This window comes from Siniperca chuatsi, linkage group LG3, assembly GCF_020085105.1.
Source record: "Siniperca chuatsi isolate FFG_IHB_CAS linkage group LG3, ASM2008510v1, whole genome shotgun sequence".
Taxonomy (NCBI): domain Eukaryota; kingdom Metazoa; phylum Chordata; class Actinopteri; order Centrarchiformes; family Sinipercidae; genus Siniperca; species Siniperca chuatsi.
This window is the reverse complement of record NC_058044.1, coordinates 22,057,284-22,075,393: the sequence shown is the minus strand read 5'-3', so window position 1 is coordinate 22,075,393 and position 18,110 is coordinate 22,057,284. Positions and strand designations below refer to the sequence as shown.

The window sequence follows — 18,110 nt, the reverse complement described above, 5'->3', positions numbered from 1 at the left end:
CTAGTAAAGGCTCACAGTAGCACAGTCGTCCTCTGAGTGACATTTTGACCTCCGTGGTAATGATAATATAAAAGTAGCCAGAGAGCATGAAAATAAATGAAATCATCCATCTCTGTTTATCCTCTCTGCTTTCCCACGCCTGACAGTGGGAAATCACTAATAGTGAAGCAGGGATAAGAAAAAAGAGCAGTGGTAGAGAAACTGCGTCGAGACAAGGGAAAATATCCTTTTCTTGTCATTTTTTTTAATGATTTAATTTTCGCCCTGTGAGGTGGAGGTGACTGATGCGCCTCACTTTTAAATGATCCTGGACTAGCTGAAAAAATCTGACTTACGCACAAACACTCTCCACTAAACCAATACAAATACATTTTCCTTGAGCAAGGCACTAAACTGGCCAAGGGTGGAAACGTAGAAAAAATAAAGAGCAGGTATAATTCAACAAAAGTCTTCACTGGATAAATCAAGGTTATGTCTATCCCCCTTTCCCCTCTACCAGTCTATTTTTGAACTAATCCAACATGTTCTCAGGTATTTGTGGTTTTCTATGAAAACCTCAAAATTACTGATCACAGAGACAAGACTTTCTCTCTGCTGTCTGTCTACATGTTCGGCAGGTAATTAAAAATGTAATTGCCTGCATGTGGGGATTAATACGAACAGCAAGAAAGAGGCTAAAGTAGCACAATTTAGTAATAATTCTTTGTGGGTTTCTTACAATAGACCTTTTTACATGTAATAATATGATTCAATATTAATATAAGCATTTTTGGTAATGTTGCTGTGGTACAGAGGTACACAGCCATGTCTGTGAAGGTTGACAATACATCAGTGTTTATAAAAAGCTCTGTTTACCTGATTTACACTACAAGTGAGATCTCAAGGTTTATTTCCTCTGGAAGGCTCACTTTGAAGGTGGAAAATGGGACTCAAAACAGTTGGAAGGCCAAAACACAGAGGAAACATCTGTTTTCATAATTATCCACATCAGTGTGGATGTACGTGTGTGTGTCTATGTGTGTGTGTGAGAGAGAGACAGCAAGGTGTGAGAAAAAAGGTTTAAGGTGCTTCATTAGAGGAAACAACCATGACGAGGGTTGTGACCTACACTCAGGGTGGTGGTGAGGTTGCAGAAAGAGTGTGTTTATACATGAGTCTGAGCACTCACAGTCACATGACCCTATGTGTGTGTCTGTGTGTGCTTATGTTATCAAGAGGAAGTGATTATAACTTGGTGAGGGGGAAACCTCCACTTCAGCTGCCATTGTTCAGCCCTTCCTGGTGGTTACAGAGGAAGCCATGACTCCATCACTGTCATACTTTTTCTCTGCTTCACTTTCTCTCTCACCCTATTTCTACCCTTTCACTAATTTTCATCTGTTCCCTTTTTTTGTAGTGATGTAGCTAAAACACCTTAACTCAAACCTGCGTTTATAGAAAGTAATTTACTCCACAGTTTGGCAGATATAAAGATACAGATAGTGAATATAAATTCACAGGATCCCTTTAAATTCCCTTTGACTTAGCACCACATCAGATTTCATTACATTTACCTCAACACACGTGCACACATAGGCTACATGAAAGTTATGTTATGCTGCCATCTATTGTCTAAGACAATGAATCGGGTAGTGCAAGTAACAGCATGTATAGTATATTATCACAAAAATATTCACACTGTGGAATTTCAAGCCTTATTGTTTTTATTTATTGATTCCACTTTATTATGTATATTGTGTTTAGACTATTTAAATATTATTATTATTATTAATATTATTACTACTCCAATATCAAAGCATGCATGTCAGTACAAAGTGAAGTCCTCATGTTTATTCTCTGTATAATGACACAAACTGATCAGATATGGACACATTTGCCATAGTTTTTATATAAACTTTATTAACATACAAGCAATTCGTCATTGTTCAGGTTCAACCAGTTGAAACAAGACACATTAGGAACATAAACATCTGAACAAGGGTTATTAAGAACATAGAAAAAAGGTTACAGTACAGATTATAGGCCTACAGTGCGACAAGTAAAGAAAACAAACATTAAAAAGTGTGTCGAGTTGCTAGAGGTTATGATATTAAATTCATTGCATAAAGGCAGTATTGAAACGCGCACAGCTGCACTTAAGTAAATTAATCACAGTAAATTTGATTCACCTGAGGCGGCTCTGCCCCTTATAACCACCCTGCGGAATCGTTCATTAAGATTTCATCGGTGTGAGTCAAGCAGAGAGGACTTGTCTACCGTGCGTAAAAGTTCACCATGCCCACCAAGAATGTTGTTGAGGAGCGGATCTCCAAATTCAAGAACAAGGGGAAAGATCCAGCAGTAAGTTTAAAGTTTGATTTTCAACGCCATGCGTGTTAATAAATGTATCGACACCGTATCTTGACCTCTTGCAGAAACTTCGAGAGAAAAGGATCTCTGAGTGCGTGGAGCTGCGCAAAGCTCACAAAAATGAAAGTTTCCTGAAGCGAAGGAATATAACGCTGTCGTCTCTCCCGGACGAGGAGGTCCACTCTCCTGATTACATCTCCAACGACTTGGTCAGTCTGCAGAAACCTCTAACGATTTAATTCAATTAGTGGAGCCTCTAACGGCGTGTCTATCATTTAGGTGACCTTTTTACCTATTGAGGATATAATTAAAGACGTGAACAGCAACTGCAAGAAGTCTCAGACCCGCGGCTGTCAAGCAGCCAGGTGAGTCATCATGTCAATCATGTGAATGTATTAACCAGTGATTTATTCCATGATGGAGGTGCAATTGCCGTGGTTCCACTTATTGGCAAAAATGACTCATTAATTAGATGATTAACAAAGTATAAGGCATGTACAAGGCAAGAATTGTTTCCATTTTCTAGTGTTTGGACAAGTGATTCAAGAGAAACAGCAAATTAAGGGGGTCATCTGGGGCTTCTGGGGAAAATAACTAACACTTTTCTGACACGCTTACACAAGAGCTTATTGGGTTAATTGAATATCCCTCCAATATTCCAGCCATTTAAACTAAGAGGGGAAACACAAGTAAAATGTAAATCATTGTAGTGTTTTTCCACTGTCCCTCAGGAAGCTGCTTTCTCAAGAGCGAAACCCTCCTCTGAAGGAGATCATAGATGCAGGTCTGCTGTCCCGCTTTGTGTCCTTCCTGTCTATGGATGATGAGCCAACTCTGCAGTTTGAAGCAGCTTGGGCTCTTACAAACATCGCTTCTGGAACGTCTTGGCATACTCAACAGGTGTGAGCACAGTACTGAACTTCTGTGAAGCCTAAGCATGGCTAGTCTGATAAATGTGATGCAATTTTTAACGGACTAAGGTTGTCATGGCCCTTGATAAGATGAAGTGTTATGCCTCAAACATCTTGAAACTTCATCTTGGTGGCTTGAAAGTTCAACACAAGTGTTTTGTCTCAGGTGGTGGAACATGGGGCTGTGCCAGCTTTCATCTCCTTGCTGGCTTCACCACTGTTGCACATCAGTGAACAGGCAGTCTGGGCTCTTGGAAATATTGCAGGTAAAATGCTAAGTTGAATTAACATCTCTATATTGCTGAATATCTGAATTGGACTTTTGATCAATAAGATGGTAAATGTTTTCCAAAAGGACTAAAGTAATCGCTCACCTTAAGGACCATTAACTGAGGCTCATGTCTTTCAAATGTTGGGGTGGTCTGTTTTTGCAGGTTAAATAACGCCACAAAATGTAACTACTTGACAGGTGACGGTTCAGCTTATCGAGACATCCTGATTGAGTGCAATGTTGTCCCAGCCTTACTGGCCCGCATTTCCCCAGAAACACCAGTAAGTCAAGCTTTACAAGACCAGCTCCAACTATGCACCCCAAAACTAATTTTTTCATGTGTGGCAACTTTATCAAAAGGCTCAAGGGCAAGTTGCTTTAAATTAAACAAATCATTTTTGAGATGCGCAGGTTTATCTACATAGACTACATTTACTCTTGATGCCTCAAACAAGGCTAGTTGGTCAAGCTTATGAGTACTCTACTGATGTACATTGTCAACTCATGGACAGTTTAGGGGGGTGGGGGAAGTGTAAAAAATGCTGCAGGACAAGAAGTTTCTTATTCCACACCTTCCCCTTTAAATCTGGTGCCTGCATTACACACAATGCAACTTGACCACTTGAACAGTTTATTTGGAGAACATGTTAAGTGCCTAATGTCCTCTCAGAGTTGAGGGCTACAGAGGTCTGATATTGCTATAGTCATACCTGAGTTTCTGACCTGTAAAAGGCATTCACGTCAACATGAAAGTCATGTCTGAGAAACTGATTGTTCTAAAAGCTCTTCCAGACTTTGCATTTACTAATACGGGAGTACCAGAGAACAAGACATGGATGCCTCATATCTGCCAAATACTGCTCAATGTCAAACCCAGATCAAATGGTTATATTGTCAATCCACAGTATTTTAATCATCACATGACCAACTCTAAACACTTGCAAACCCTTAACATGAGAATCTTTCCCATTGCTTCTATCCAAAATGACAAACGCAGCATGAGCTCACTACTGCATAACTCCACACCACCAGGGTTTTTCATTTTCAAACTTGTCTTCACTCGAAACTGTTTATCAGACTTCACAGCTCCCTCTGGAGCCACAAAAACTTTCTACAACTTTTTAACACTACGCAGTAGTACTGAAGACCTGTAAAATCAGTTTCACTTTTCCTCAGCTGTGGGCCAGAAGTCTAAATGTTGCTGCTGTGAAGTCCTGTTTGGTCTTAATGCTTTATCACTGCAGGTTGGCTACCTGCGTAACTTAACATGGACACTGTCAAACTTGTGCCGCAATAAGAACCCCTTTCCACCCTTGTCTGCAGTCCTGCAGGTAAGTGAAATCATAGCTCTGTAATAAACAGCCTGATTTGTTCATTCTCAATCCAGAAAGGTGCCATAATACCTGAAAGATGACTAAATGTACTGTAACTGTCATCTTTTCAGGTGCTTCCCTCTCTGATCCAATTGCTCCACCTCAGCGATAAGGACATCTTGTCTGATGCATGCTGGGCCATCTCCTACCTCTCAGATGGCGACAATGACCGTATTGATGTGGTGGTGAGAACTGGCATTGTCCCCCGGCTGGTTGAGCTCATGAGCCACAAGGAGCTCAGTGTCATGGTAGGGTGTTCTCAGTTCATTCAACCCTCAGTGTTCTCAAACACACTAGAACAAACATCTTTAACGTGTGGCAGATTGTCACTTCCTTAGAGCTACATGGTGGTTTACATAAGTGACACCTCAAAACTTTATAAGTGAGTAAAGCATGGCCACTTGTACAGAAAGCCTTTATCAAAGCTTGTTTTGAAATTAGTCATAGGTCACAATCGAACTCTCTGCCCTGTAGCTATCTATAGTAGTGAGCTAATCAAAGTACCATCTCACCTGACCTCCAGACCCCAGCTCTCCGCTCCATTGGGAACATAGTGAGTGGCTCAGACCTGCAGACCCAGGCAGCAGTTGATGCTGGAGTTCTGAACATCCTACCTCAGCTGATGAGGCACTCAAAGGCCAGCGTGCAAAAAGAGGCAGCGTGGGCATTGTCCAACATCGCTGCTGGACCCTGTAAGCAAATCCAACAGCTCATCACCTGTGGCCTGCTACCACCTCTGGTAGAACAGCTCAGAAATGTGAGTAAATCATGAGTGCTGAGCATTTCAAATTACTAGTATTGTGTAGCCAATATATTATCTGAATAAACTTCTCTGACATTTTGACATGTCACAACATCATCCAGACTGTTCACTCTGCCCTACATGCTCAAGATTTGGTCTTATGGTTAGATTTCCTAAAGCATGGCTTCAGGACGTTTTGTCCTGACAGACATCTGTAAGTTGAACATACTGGAAATTTTTATTTTTTGTCTAAAGGGGCTATAATAACATCAGCCACTAGATGATGCACTCACCATTCCAGTGGCTGCCAGTTCATTGCACCACCTGCATATTTCATGGTGGAGTGAGACTCAGTCAAATGATGCTTTCACGAGTAATGCATTTCATTTAGCAACATAGCTATAGATTTAGGTTACTTTGTGCAGTGATGTTTCATGTAATGTTATCTATGTTCAGATATGGCTAGCTTGCTTTAGATAACCCTTTTCCATTATAAGGGCCCTGTATTGCACCACTTACCACAAAATTACATCTCAATCATCCTTACACTAAGACATTAGGCAAATATTTACATTTTAAGCTACTCAATTACACATTGGTAATATATTGGATCCCACATCAACTCGGTTAGTGACAGTCTTCATAAGCAGACCAGTCCACCACAAACTTCTACTGGGCCATCGGTTATGTCGGACCCTGGCCCACTTCTAAATCCCCTCTGATAAACATCTGTTATAACGTTACATTGTTTGAGGGAACTATAACGTTAGGTAACTGGACGCAACTGTCACTAATGCTAACATAGTTCCTCAGGGATTGAAGCTTTCTTTCTAATTTGGACCAACTAACAGGTGACAAGTTAAGGTTTTAAGACTGTCAGTAGGTGTTAAAATATGCAGAACTGTAATTTTATGCCTTGTTCAGACTTAAGCTAGGATAGCAATATGTGTTAACATCAGTGTCCGTTTTCTCTACTAACTGGCAATTATACCACATGATACAAACATCGGTAACTACTGGCACACAAACCTTGTTAGAAGCAGGAAAAAAATTTAACTCAAAATCATTTAAAAAAAATATTTTCACAAAGTGATACTTCTGCACCTTTCCTAAAAGCTCTGGATTTCTTTTCATTAGCAAAGATAACTAGCCCAATTTCAGCTTTGAGATTGCAATTTACAATTCCAAATGTATTTTAAATGGTAAGGAGAATTCTCAACACAATCTTTAAGTTTTATTGAAAATCACAAATTTTGCTAAGATATGGTTTTCACTGGAAAGCCAACACAAGTTAAGTGAGAAGCAGCTGAACAATCATGACAAACTTTTTGTTTTTTCTTTCTCAGGGAGACTTCAAGACTCAAAGGGAGGCAGTGTGGGCAGTGACCAACTTCACCAGTGGGGGCACTGTAGAGCAGGTGGTCCATCTGGTGCAGAGTGGAGCCCTGGAGGCAATCATCAACCTGCTGCAGGTCAAAGATGCTAAAGTAATTCTAGTCATACTGGATGCCATCAACAACATGTTCATGGTGAGGGAATAAACAGATAACTTCTTGCATCTAACTAGTCTAAAACTTGCTACATTTTGACCCAGAACTTAAATGTGCAGATGAGAGGCAGTCTCAGTTTCTTTGCCTTTTCAGGCAGCAGAGAAGCTCGGTGAGACGGAGAAACTCAGCCTGTTGGTTGAAGAGCTGGGAGGACTGGACCGCATTGAGATGCTGCAGAACCATGACAACGATATGGTGTACCAGGCTGCACATAACCTCATAGAGAAGTACTTTGGGGATGTAAGTAGCTAAATACATGGCAAATGACCTACAGTTAACATTTTAAAGCGTATTGACGATAATTTTTTTCTATATTCAAGGGTTGTTCATCATGTGACTTTGTAACACCTAGTTTAATTTTTGTAATTCATTAAACTTGTAACTTGAAGGCGAGGGAGCCCTTGTAGCGCTCTTGGTAGAAGGGCTCTGAAGTCATGTCTTTGAAACTGCAGTTCTGAAATTTAACTTTCTTTTTTTCCTTCACCTTCTAGGGTGAGATCGAGGGAGTCAAGGTCGACAGTACAGAGGATGCATTTGTGTTTAAGAGCTCTGATGTTCAGAGAACCTTTGAATTTTAAACTCAATCGTAACTGATCGTTTACTATTGTATGTATGTTTAATTCATGTTAAATAAATGTTGAAATACTTTCACTGTTACTAACTTGTAAATGGGTAGTATTTAACTCATTCATATTCATACTAATGAGAACCTGGTAACTGCAACAAAGCTTGACGTACTATTGAGTAAAAATTTAAAATTTTGGTCAGTACAAAAGTCTAGCAATTGACTATGGCTTAGCAACAGGAATTTCAAAACCCAATTTTATCTGTCAACTGGTTCTCACTGTTCTAATAATTGACTTTGAAATACATAAACTTTGAATTTGCTAATCTAAATTTCCTGAGTTATGGGGGGGAATGACAGGACAGTTGAGCAAATAAAGGGAATTTCTCTTAGACACATTTCACCAGAGTGGCAATTTTTCATTGAAATCTAAAATTGGGTTTCAGTTTTCACTTGAATGCAAACAGCACTTTTCCACCAGTAAATAGTGACAATTTTGGCTTACTCATGCACTCAGCAAATTTTGCTTCTCACAAAATGTTTATATATTCAAGCGAAAGCCTTTGTAGTCTACATTTTAATGTAGACTACAAAGGCTTTTGCCAGCTGCCTTGACAGTAACAGACCACCCACTTCAGGTTGGAAAACTACTTTATATATGACTATGAATATAATTTGAGTCTTTGATTTTTGTTTTAAATTGATCTCTCAAGGCAAATTACATGTTCTAGTAGCATCTAAGATGCAGATACAGTAAAGCTGCTGCTTCAATATTTAGTTTGTGGTGCTCAAAGTGAAAACTTCAAAATACAGTGACAGAGAAATAGTGTCCTCATTACACACTGAGACCACACTGTCAGCAGGTTTCATATGGACTTTCTGCAGTAGAATAGTCCATATTTCTGAAATTTTTTTTTTTTAAAAACCCTTTAAATCTTGCAACTTCCATCTTTTGGAGTTGATGAAATTGACAGGGGGGAATTGTCTTGCTGGCTACCTGAAAACAAATATGGGAAAATCCTTGGTAACTACATGAGTGGAAATTTAGATTGACAGGATGGGTTTTTTTTTTTAATACACCCTGAACCCACCCCTGCTCTGTACACACCCACACCAGTTCTGATATAAGAGATCTGACACCAAACAGACCAAAGACCTCACTGGCTGACAGTTAAGCACCTGCTGCACTGTTACTTGGTAAAATCCAATAGATTGACTAGTATACTGTGATTTACATATTGTAGGAGGCTGGGGAAAAAATTACTTTGTTTTCTTTTTAGGCATCTTCAATCATGTTGAAGGATAATCTGACTATTGTCCTCTGCTGCCTCTGTCTAAGGATAAGACCTCTGAATGCAAACATGGTAAGATAAATGCATACAGTATATGCAACAATATCCACTGATATATTTCACCTCCTTGTAAACTGTATCCTGAGTAGTAAAGTGTTATTTGAAATGAGTCATGCTGATGCCTTGCTGATTCAACGGTTTCAAAAGTAGCAAATTTTGAAATACCTGAACTTAATTACCCTCAAAATCCTACATGTAATGTACTAACATCTTCACTAGACAGTCAGTGATGTTTTATAACAAATGCATGAGACTAAAGCGCTAATATTTGGCAAGTGCAGCTTTGCAAATATGGAACAATTATGTGGTCTCAATCTGGCTCATAGCCAAGATTCTAGCCCTGCCCCACAGCATTTTGACCAGGTAGCAAATTAAAGTCTGTGAATGTTCTGATTATTTGAATTTTTCATAATTTGATGGATCTAGTTAACTGTTTACTGTTGTAAATTTTATTTTGTAACTAGATGAAGATTTAGTTTTAAAATGGCATTATACAGAATACACAGATTTACACATATGGGCCAGCTGTCATGAGGAGCACCGCTCCTGTGAAAGTAGTTGTGTAATGTCTTCTGTAGAGGGAGCTCTCCAAATACTGAAAAAGTAGGCTTGGGCTACAGAAAGCCTGCGTTACAAACTGGAGGCATGGAGTGTCTAATGAAAGACATTATCAAGCTGCATTATAGGAAATGTAGGATCCAGCATTTTTGAAGCTTGAGCCATACTAAGAAAAGTCAAGAGATCTAGGCCTCTCCCCTTCTTCCATTAAAAAAATGTCTCTTGGAAGTGCAATACTAAATTCCCTTTAAGGCTTTCTACATACTGCCAGGAAAAATAAGGGAAAAAAAATCACTGGAACTGCCTAAAATAATCCACTAAATATTAGCATTTCATCGTAGAATGTAAACCCCAAATTCACAGACAGATTAGAGGACATGACATCAGTGTCCTTAATAGCAGCTACAGCCCTGGTCTCAGTTGAAGAGGACAAGACTGTTTATGTTGCAGCCTGATTTAGCTAGATAAGACAACAGCATTTTTATGTTAACATTTACTTTGTTATTGTTTAAAATGCATTTGGTGATGTCTCCTCTATCTCAAACTCCTATTTATATTTACAGTTGCCCGGACAGGATACCACGAAGGCCCTTTTGAAAAGTTTTAATGTCCACAAGGTGGCTGTGGAGACATCGTCTCCACAAGAGGCTACAGCGGACCCATTTTTAGCACCTGTAATTGTTCAAAATATCTCCATCCAGGCTGCTGTACAGAAAAGCAACTCGTCACTGAAGGCATCTGGTGCCTCGGTGCAGGCCCCGTTGGGTCTGTCCAGGCTCAACAAAATCCCTATGAGTTTGTCTCTGGACTCTGTTGACGACATGTATTACAGTTGCTCCCAGAAGATGCTGATCAAAGTGAAACGTCACTACCTCCCAAGGAGCACCAGGGAAGGTCTGCACTCCACATACACCAAACTTTGCGCCCTGAAAGCCATGAAGACTAAGGACATCTATGACCCGCTGTCTTGGAATCACTTCAGGGCTCTATGTGCCTACACAGCAGGGGCATATGACGAATTAAACCGAGCAGTCCGCAAGGGGAAGGCTTCCTACAAGACCTCGTTTGAATTCCATGCCCTCCACTTCCTGCTGTCGGACGCCATCCGGCTCCTAAAAGTCAACCAAAGAAGCTGCTACACCACCTACCGGAGAAGCAAACTGCTCTTCAGCGGGGAATCTGGACAAACCATCCGCTTCGGCTCATTCGCCTCCAGCTCCCTCAACAAGGACCTGCGTCAGTTTGGACGAAGGTCCTGCTTTGAGATACGCACATGTTTCGGTGCCTACCTCAAGTCCTACTCAGAGTTCGACTCAGACGAGGATGAGGTGCTCATTCCTCCATATGAGATGTTCAATATTGTCTCTGTGGACATTTCAGGAGAGAATGACTTAGACTGTGAGGTTGTCTACAAGCTTGAGACTGCTGGTGTTTACAGCAGTCTCAACTGCCAGGCAGTGGACCTTTTGTAGAGTGTACAGTTTTAACACTATCATTTTAATATATAATCAGTATAATTACTGACACCAGATCAGCAGCCTCCACCAGTTGACATTTTCATTACGCTTCGCTGTCTTGAATTTATTAAAACAGTGACTTTTTTTGAGATTGAACATTCATTCTTGACCTTGGAAGAAGAAGTTGGGAAAACAGTCTCACCAGATGTTTCTTTTAGTAGCTGTTCTGGAGCTGTAGATTGTATCACATGATCTTCCTCAGCAGATGGAGTTGGCCAGAACTTGTCGTCCATGTTGGTTTAAAAGAGACAACAGTAGACAAAACAATCTGCCCATGAGGTCAATTTAGTAGCTGCTCTGAAAAAAAGAGATTGTTTTGCCAATTACTTCATTGTTTTAACAGTACAAAAGATGAACTATTGCAAGTAATAAAAAAAAATACAGGGCACACTACTGAAAAGGTTTTAAGTCACATGCATTATGTCTCTTATTCTTTAAAATGGTGGGGGGGACAAGTTGTGAACCTTTGTTTGACAGAAGCTTTTTTTTCTGGAGAAAATTGTGTTACACAAATGAACACAACCCAAGATATATTTTTGACAAAGTAGCTTGGGTTTCCTTAACAGTAAAAGAGATATTCAGGTATCTCTGGGACCAACTCCTAAATCCCTTTAATACACAACAGGTCCACTTCACAAATAAGATTACAGGCAGAGACATGGCTTCACGTTAAAATATCTGAAGTGATTTATCAAGAAATCTGCAGCTTTTACAAATAAAATTTAAAAAAACTTGGGCAGGATGATTTTATGACTTCACCACAAGTACCCATCCTCCTGTTTACAAGCCACTGCAAAGCGTACTGAACGTCAGCCAGAACATTTTCTAACCAAGACGAATGGAAGTGACACAAAGCGAAATCAGAACTTTTTACTTGACATATAAATTCATTTTACAAAGATGTAAACATGTTTTACACATTTTCAATGTCAGTCTTTTAATAAAATGATCAGAATATCTCCTGAGCAAACCCACAGCACCAGTTCTTTATTATCACCAAGTGAATATCTGGACAATGACGGCTCGTCTCTTTACAGCTGACGCCAAATACTGTAGTATCAAACATAAGTTCACAGAAACAGTCTTAAATCATTAGATATCACATGTCTGAACCATTTCCCAGCAGCTTCAGACCACACTGAGGTCGATGTACTGTATCGGTACATCTTTGTCCAATGATAGATGATTGATTATAACATCAATTTCCACCAACTATACAGTGAACGGTGAGAGAAAATTGATAGAGGTCACCATAATGCTGTTGAGTTGAATACGGCCACAGTAGTGATGAGAAGTGAACTCCGTACAGCGGGTGGACATTTGGATTCAGCCAGTCAGAAAGTGGGCCTCACAATTCACCTTTTTTACACAAGACAGTATTTTCAAATTTCAATACCGTGCCTTCCTTGATTTGCCCACTGCGAGAGGGAATGTCTATATGCTACAAAGGAAACAGGAAGTGTAGCAATAGGGTGTGGGCTGGAAAGGCAATCTGCAGAGTTGCGAAAAATACAGTAATAGTGAGTTAAACTGAGGTCCATAATAGCTGTTTAAAATAGAAATTACTGACCTCGAAAAGCCTCTATGACACACAGCAGAGTGATTTTGGCCCCTTGCATGCGATCAGGATGGAGTGTTTTATTAATGAGCTAGAAAAACAAACAGAATACGACTGGAGGGAGAGGGGGTTTGTGAGAGGTGCGGTTTCCCGCAGAAGCACCAAACATTTTCTCCTTGTAGACTGAACCTGTAACATTCAGTGTTCAGCGTGTGTGTCTACATCTTCTCATAGGTGAGTTCATGTCCGCAGGTGGTGCAGGTTTTCTTGTAGAGGTCCTCCTCTGGATCCACCACCTCCTCTGGTCCGTACTGATGTTGGTGAACGCTGATGTCTTTGGTCCACATGCTGCTCCTCACTGCCCTGCGCAGCTCTGACACACAACGGCAGATACATGAAACATCGACACATTCAGAGTTGATGCTCTTTCTACATCCACATGTCTATGTTTACACAATGCCTGATGTATCTGACAGTACTTTGGCTCAAACAGGAAACCAACCTTTGACCTTCTTGTTGAAGCGTTTTTGTTTCTGCACCTCTCTGTTCTCCTCCCTCGTGTCTCTGGCCTCCTCCAGAGCTTCCTCTGAACCCCACACCTCCATACATCTCTTCTCCACCTGCGTACACACACAGTTCAGATAGACTCATTAAAACATACTTGCAGATCAATGAGGGGTTATTTGGCCTTTGACCAAAATGTGTGTGGCTTTGGTTCAGGGCTGCAACTAATGATTCATTTCATGATTAAATAACCTATCAACTTTTTTGGGGGGGGGATAAATTGATTATTTAGTCTATAGCCCAAGATTACATCTTGTTTTGTCAGAGTAACAGTTCTAAACCAAAAGTTATTCAATTTACAGTGATAAGACAGAGAAAAGCAGCAAATCCTCACAATAGAGAAGCTGGAACCAACAAATGTTTGGTATTTTTACTAAAAGATTAATCTATCAAAACTGTTGTCAATTAAATTCCTGATTATTGACTAATGTCTTGAAAAACATCTTTTTAAATACTTTGCACTTCCCACGAATCTACTGACCTTAGAGGGACAAATTAAAAACTAAATTGCAAAAAAAAGCTTGTTTTATTTTTCATTCTTAGTTGATGTGGTTTCTGATATGTGATTTTCAGAATCTAGCCAATCAGACTGCAGATTGCTTCCACATTGTCTTCGCAGCCTTTGACTGGTAACACCAAAGGACATAATAGATGAAAATACAGCAAAGACAATGAAAGTGACCATAAACTCAAACTCTTTGGAGGAAAATATTTTCCTTTTATCAGTCAGCAGTTTTGCCATGCTTGCAGTTAAATGTTAATTTACAAAACACATATAATAGTTATGCTTTTTAGGTTTTAATAGTGTGATATAAGATAACCTGTACTTATTTAAAGCAGTTGTAATATCCAGTTGGTACCTGTAGTTTGAGGTAGAGCTTCATGTCTCCCCAGCGTGGGTTATGAGGGTTTTTCTTCAGTATGAACCTGAGCGGAGGTTCTCTCTTGTCCAGGTCGCAGTCCTTCAGCAGGTAGTGCTGCTTGGCCTCAGTTCTGGAGATCAGCTTATGCTTCTCCTCATTGTCTCTGAGGCAGAAAGAGGCTACCACTGTCAATCCATTTGACTGATTTTCAGTCATGAGATTGTAAAAATAATTGTTATGATCTGGAGAAAAACTGAATTTAAGACCAAAAAACAAAAAGCTGCATTACAATGTAAAAGTTGACAAATTCAAAACTAATGACTACTACATTTTGAGAATCTACCTATGTGGATTGCATGCTCAGAAAGGTTTAGGCAACAAACACCTGCAGGTGTGTGTGTGTGTGTACCTGCACTTGTCACAGACACAGAGGTCAAAGCTGTTGCTGAGGTACGAGTCCATGAAGGGTTTTTGACAATCATCGCATACCAGGTAGTCTGGCTCAATCACTGGAGCTGGAAACAAAATACACAGACACTCAACACACGTGAATAAGACTGCATGCACACGTTCCAGTCACGACGCACACACACGCACGCACGCACACATGTACGAACACACACGCACACGTTTCACTATCCCCGTGGGGGAAAAGTCATTGACATAATGCTTACCCTAAACCTAAATGTAACCTGTACCCTAAAACCAAGTCTTAACCAAGTCAAACAGCAGTCTCTACCCATGGGGACCTCAATTTTTGTCCCCACAGTGACACAAGTCCCCACGGGTTAGCGTGCATTCAGCTTAAAGTCCCCACCGGGATATAAGAACATGTAGCGCAAACACACACCTGGCTGATGCACAACCTTCATGGTCCTCTGCTCTTCCTCCTCCTCCTCCTCGATGAAGAAGCCGGCACCGGAGTCGATGGTCTTGGAGACTTTAGCCGAGGTTGCGCCCTCCACAGCGGACAAAGGGCGGCTCGCGAGTCTGGCTTGCCGAAGCATCAACGCCCGCTGCCGGTTCCGCTCGATCTTAGCCCGCATCGCTGCAGAAAGCTCGGGTTTGGGACTCTGTTCTGGTCCGGGACCGGCAGCATCCACTCCCTCCATGCTGCTCTCTCAAACTGCGATCAGCTCATAGGAATGAATGAAATGACTCTGCACACCAGTCGTGTTTTGCTCCATACAAACTGCAGCGTTGGACTGTTGTTACAAAACTGACAACTGCTTGTTTCCGGTTGATTCTTCTTCTTCCTCTTTTTAGGGTCATTACCGCCACCTTCTGCTTCGGAGTGCGAAGGACCATAGAGTTAAAGGGACAGTTCACCTCAAAATCAAAAAATACATATTTTCCTCTTACCTTTAATGCTATTTATCCATATAGATTGTTTTGGTGTGAGTAGCCGAGTTTTGGAGATATCGGCCGTAGAGATGTCTGCATTTTTTTTAATATAATGGGATTCTTCTTTTATTTGTTATCCACCACCCACTTTGATTAAATGATCAATGGCTCCTCGACCTGACAGAGTTCACATAAACTGGCTGGATGCTTTTTTCAAATGAAAGATATATGTTCACATTTTGGAAGTCTTAAAACAATACTCACATGCCCATACATGCATTGAAATAGTTTTTGGTTGCTGTAATTGTCCCCCCTGTCCATACCAGCCACAAAGAGATCAATTCTTAAAGGAATTTCAATGTACGTGAAAATATTCTGCGTAAAATCTTTTCTGAAGTTGAGCTGAGGCTAATATGACAGCGTCTGAGTTGAAATGAAGTGAGTATCTGGGAGTAGATCTTCAGAAAATGTGATACACTATCACCACAACCCTTCTGTCAGGAAGTGAAAACTCTGCTCTACCTGTATGATGTTCTGGATCCATGGATATATACTTTAACATGAAAAGCGGTTGTGATGGATGCAACCTTGGCTCAAACTCTTGGATAACTATAACATTAATTATCCAAAGCTATTCCACATATCCTCCTCTTCTTTTTGTTTGCATTCCTGAAAAACTAGGTGTTGTCCTCCAAGGCCCTGAATGTTGGCCCAGTGGTTGGTCACTAAAAGCTTTATTTTGAGTTCTGCAGACATCTCTCCTTTCAGAATTTGCAAGGCTTAAATCAGGGTTTATTTTACTTCAAGACAGGTACACTATAGTGAGTGAATATCCTCAGTTGTCAGTCAACAGAAGCAGACAGGTGAGTATGTCCTTTCTTGGTCGTCCTCAGGTGTCCAGTGAATCCCTGTTGCATCACGCTGATCATGGCAGCAGGGCCATGCATGCTGTTGTAAGAGGCTTGTGTCAAAGTAAAGCAGATCACATCCTGATCGATGACACTGCAAATCTGATTGGTGTTGAGGGGCAGTTTGGGAGGGGAAGTGAACTGACTTGTTAAGTGGTTAGTTAATGTTTTATAACTCTAGCAATTAAAGAGTTATCAAATGATATTGAGAATCTATATTATTTTGCGTAAGAGTATAGTAATCATTTAGAATTCTACTTTCAAGATGATGGAGATCCTCTGAATGGATTATGGAGAAAGTAACCACTGTTGGAATAATTGCCCAACTGACCTAAGATCAGTATTTATACTGCTACTACATGAATTCTGACATCAACTTTTGCTGTCTTTCACACAAGTTGGGATACAGACACAGTTTGATCAGTCTGTCAGGTGCACCACATTTACCTCTGACCATCAACTTCAAACAGCAACAGTGAAAATTTGAGTTGTCATTTATTTGATCATATAACACTTTATACAGAGTTGAATGATATATGTTTTTACAGTATAATACACAATTCAAGTAGTACATGAATATGATTCCATACTTGCATAACGTACAAGGAAAATACAAAAGCATCTTACCATTTGTCATGGTGTTCAAACTGGTCACGGATGTATTCTTATAGATATTTTTCTACATGCACTCATTCATACACGCACTTCTCACATTCATATGATCCATCAAAGCAAGAAAGCTTTAGAAATGATACTGCAGAGACAGGCTAAATCTGGAGACTGAGAGTAAAAGTTGTGTCAGGGTTTGTAAACTATGTGTTGACTATAATTACACACAGGAGCTTATATACAGTCTTGCATTACAAATCTTTTATACACATAAACACACAAGAAAACACATTTTTAACATTACAAGATAGGGAATAGTTTGGTGTCAATTTTATGGAAATTCTTTTCATATTCATTTGGACAAAAAAAATGTTGTCAAACAAATTGGTTGTGTTAACATAGTTACACAAAAATATGATTTTTAACCCTTTGGGAGTGGTGAACTGACATTTCCATGGTTATCTAAACAGATAAATAAGATCTGTTTATCTAAAAAAGAAAAGTGTCTGTTAAACAGAAAGAAAAAAGAACCTTCTTGGGGAACAAATATAGCATATAACATTTTATTTAAATGTTTAAGCAGTATACCGTCTTCCGCATTTTTTTTTGTGTGTGTTATGAGGTTGTACTGTAACACTTTAACAGAGGAGGAAGTTATTCAGAGATGTCTACATTACCTTTATTGAGCATTTATCCAAGATGTTGAGCATTGCTGGGAGAATCAAATATAAGATATCACCCACATTCAGCTCTACTTCATATATTTGACATAGAAAGCAGGCAATACAAGGAAAATGAATGATTGATGAGTGATGATATGCGTTGTAGCTTGTATGAGGGCAGTCAAAAAGATCACCCTGCAACAGGTGGTTCAACTGATGAAGACATGATGGACGACATTGATTCCATATTTGGTGGGACGGTGAGGCCTAAACGGGTCACTAGTATATCTGCCTCACATCAATAAGTAGTGCTGATAGTTTCCTTCTTCCTGTTCTTAAAGGGACAGTTTACTCCAAAATCAAAAATACGTTTGTCCTCTTACCTGTAGTGCTATTTATCCATCGAGTTACCAA

General features: G+C 40.0%; 3 protein-coding genes across 3 annotated transcripts; 2 read left to right on the top strand and 1 right to left on the bottom strand.

The window, feature by feature from the left end:
• The first annotated feature begins 2,179 nt into the window (after positions 1-2,179).
• On the top strand, positions 2,180-7,853 carry kpna7 (karyopherin alpha 7 (importin alpha 8)). The gene is made up of 12 exons (XM_044190722.1): positions 2,180-2,340; positions 2,415-2,558; positions 2,629-2,714; positions 3,081-3,249; positions 3,427-3,526; positions 3,730-3,812; positions 4,776-4,862; positions 4,976-5,152; positions 5,428-5,661; positions 6,993-7,175; positions 7,290-7,436; positions 7,688-7,853. Exons 1-12 carry the CDS (start codon positions 2,275-2,277, stop codon positions 7,772-7,774), a joined length of 1,563 nt encoding a protein of 520 aa, XP_044046657.1. The 5' UTR covers positions 2,180-2,274; the 3' UTR covers positions 7,775-7,853.
• Positions 7,854-8,931: 1,078 nt separating this feature from the next.
• On the top strand, positions 8,932-12,135 carry LOC122873686 (NAD(P)(+)--arginine ADP-ribosyltransferase 1-like). Its single transcript, XM_044190723.1, has 3 exons — positions 8,932-8,958; positions 9,042-9,125; positions 10,235-12,135. Exons 2-3 carry the CDS (start codon positions 9,054-9,056, stop codon positions 11,141-11,143), a joined length of 981 nt encoding a protein of 326 aa, XP_044046658.1. The 5' UTR covers positions 8,932-8,958; positions 9,042-9,053; the 3' UTR covers positions 11,144-12,135.
• Positions 12,044-15,429, bottom strand: xpa (xeroderma pigmentosum, complementation group A). Its single transcript, XM_044190725.1, has 5 exons — positions 15,024-15,429; positions 14,583-14,688; positions 14,171-14,336; positions 13,249-13,366; positions 12,044-13,119 (listed from the first exon to the last, which is right to left on the bottom strand). Exons 1-5 carry the CDS (start codon positions 15,283-15,285, stop codon positions 12,965-12,967), a joined length of 807 nt encoding a protein of 268 aa, XP_044046660.1. The 5' UTR covers positions 15,286-15,429; the 3' UTR covers positions 12,044-12,964.
• Between the last annotated feature and the right edge of the window lie 2,681 nt (positions 15,430-18,110).

Excerpts from the sequence above, each read along its gene's own strand:
- xpa (XM_044190725.1), bottom strand. The coding sequence starts at position 15,285 with ATGGAGGGAGTGGATGCTGCCGGTCCCGGACCAGAACAGAGTCCCAAA. Across the intron at positions 14,689-15,023 it reads GAAGGTTGTGCATCAGCCAG|CTCCAGTGATTGAGCCAGAC; the intron begins GTGTGTGTTTGC and ends TTTTGTTTCCAG. Across the intron at positions 13,367-14,170 it reads AGCTCTACCTCAAACTACAG|GTGGAGAAGAGATGTATGGA; the intron begins GTACCAACTGGA and ends GTGTGTACGCAG.
- LOC122873686 (XM_044190723.1), top strand. The coding sequence starts at position 9,054 with ATGTTGAAGGATAATCTGACTATTGTCCTCTGCTGCCTCTGTCTAAGG. Across the intron at positions 9,126-10,234 it reads GACCTCTGAATGCAAACATG|TTGCCCGGACAGGATACCAC; the intron begins GTAAGATAAATG and ends TTATATTTACAG.
- kpna7 (XM_044190722.1), top strand. The coding sequence starts at position 2,275 with ATGCCCACCAAGAATGTTGTTGAGGAGCGGATCTCCAAATTCAAGAAC. Across the intron at positions 7,176-7,289 it reads CCATCAACAACATGTTCATG|GCAGCAGAGAAGCTCGGTGA; the intron begins GTGAGGGAATAA and ends TTGCCTTTTCAG. Across the intron at positions 7,437-7,687 it reads TAGAGAAGTACTTTGGGGAT|GGTGAGATCGAGGGAGTCAA; the intron begins GTAAGTAGCTAA and ends TTCACCTTCTAG.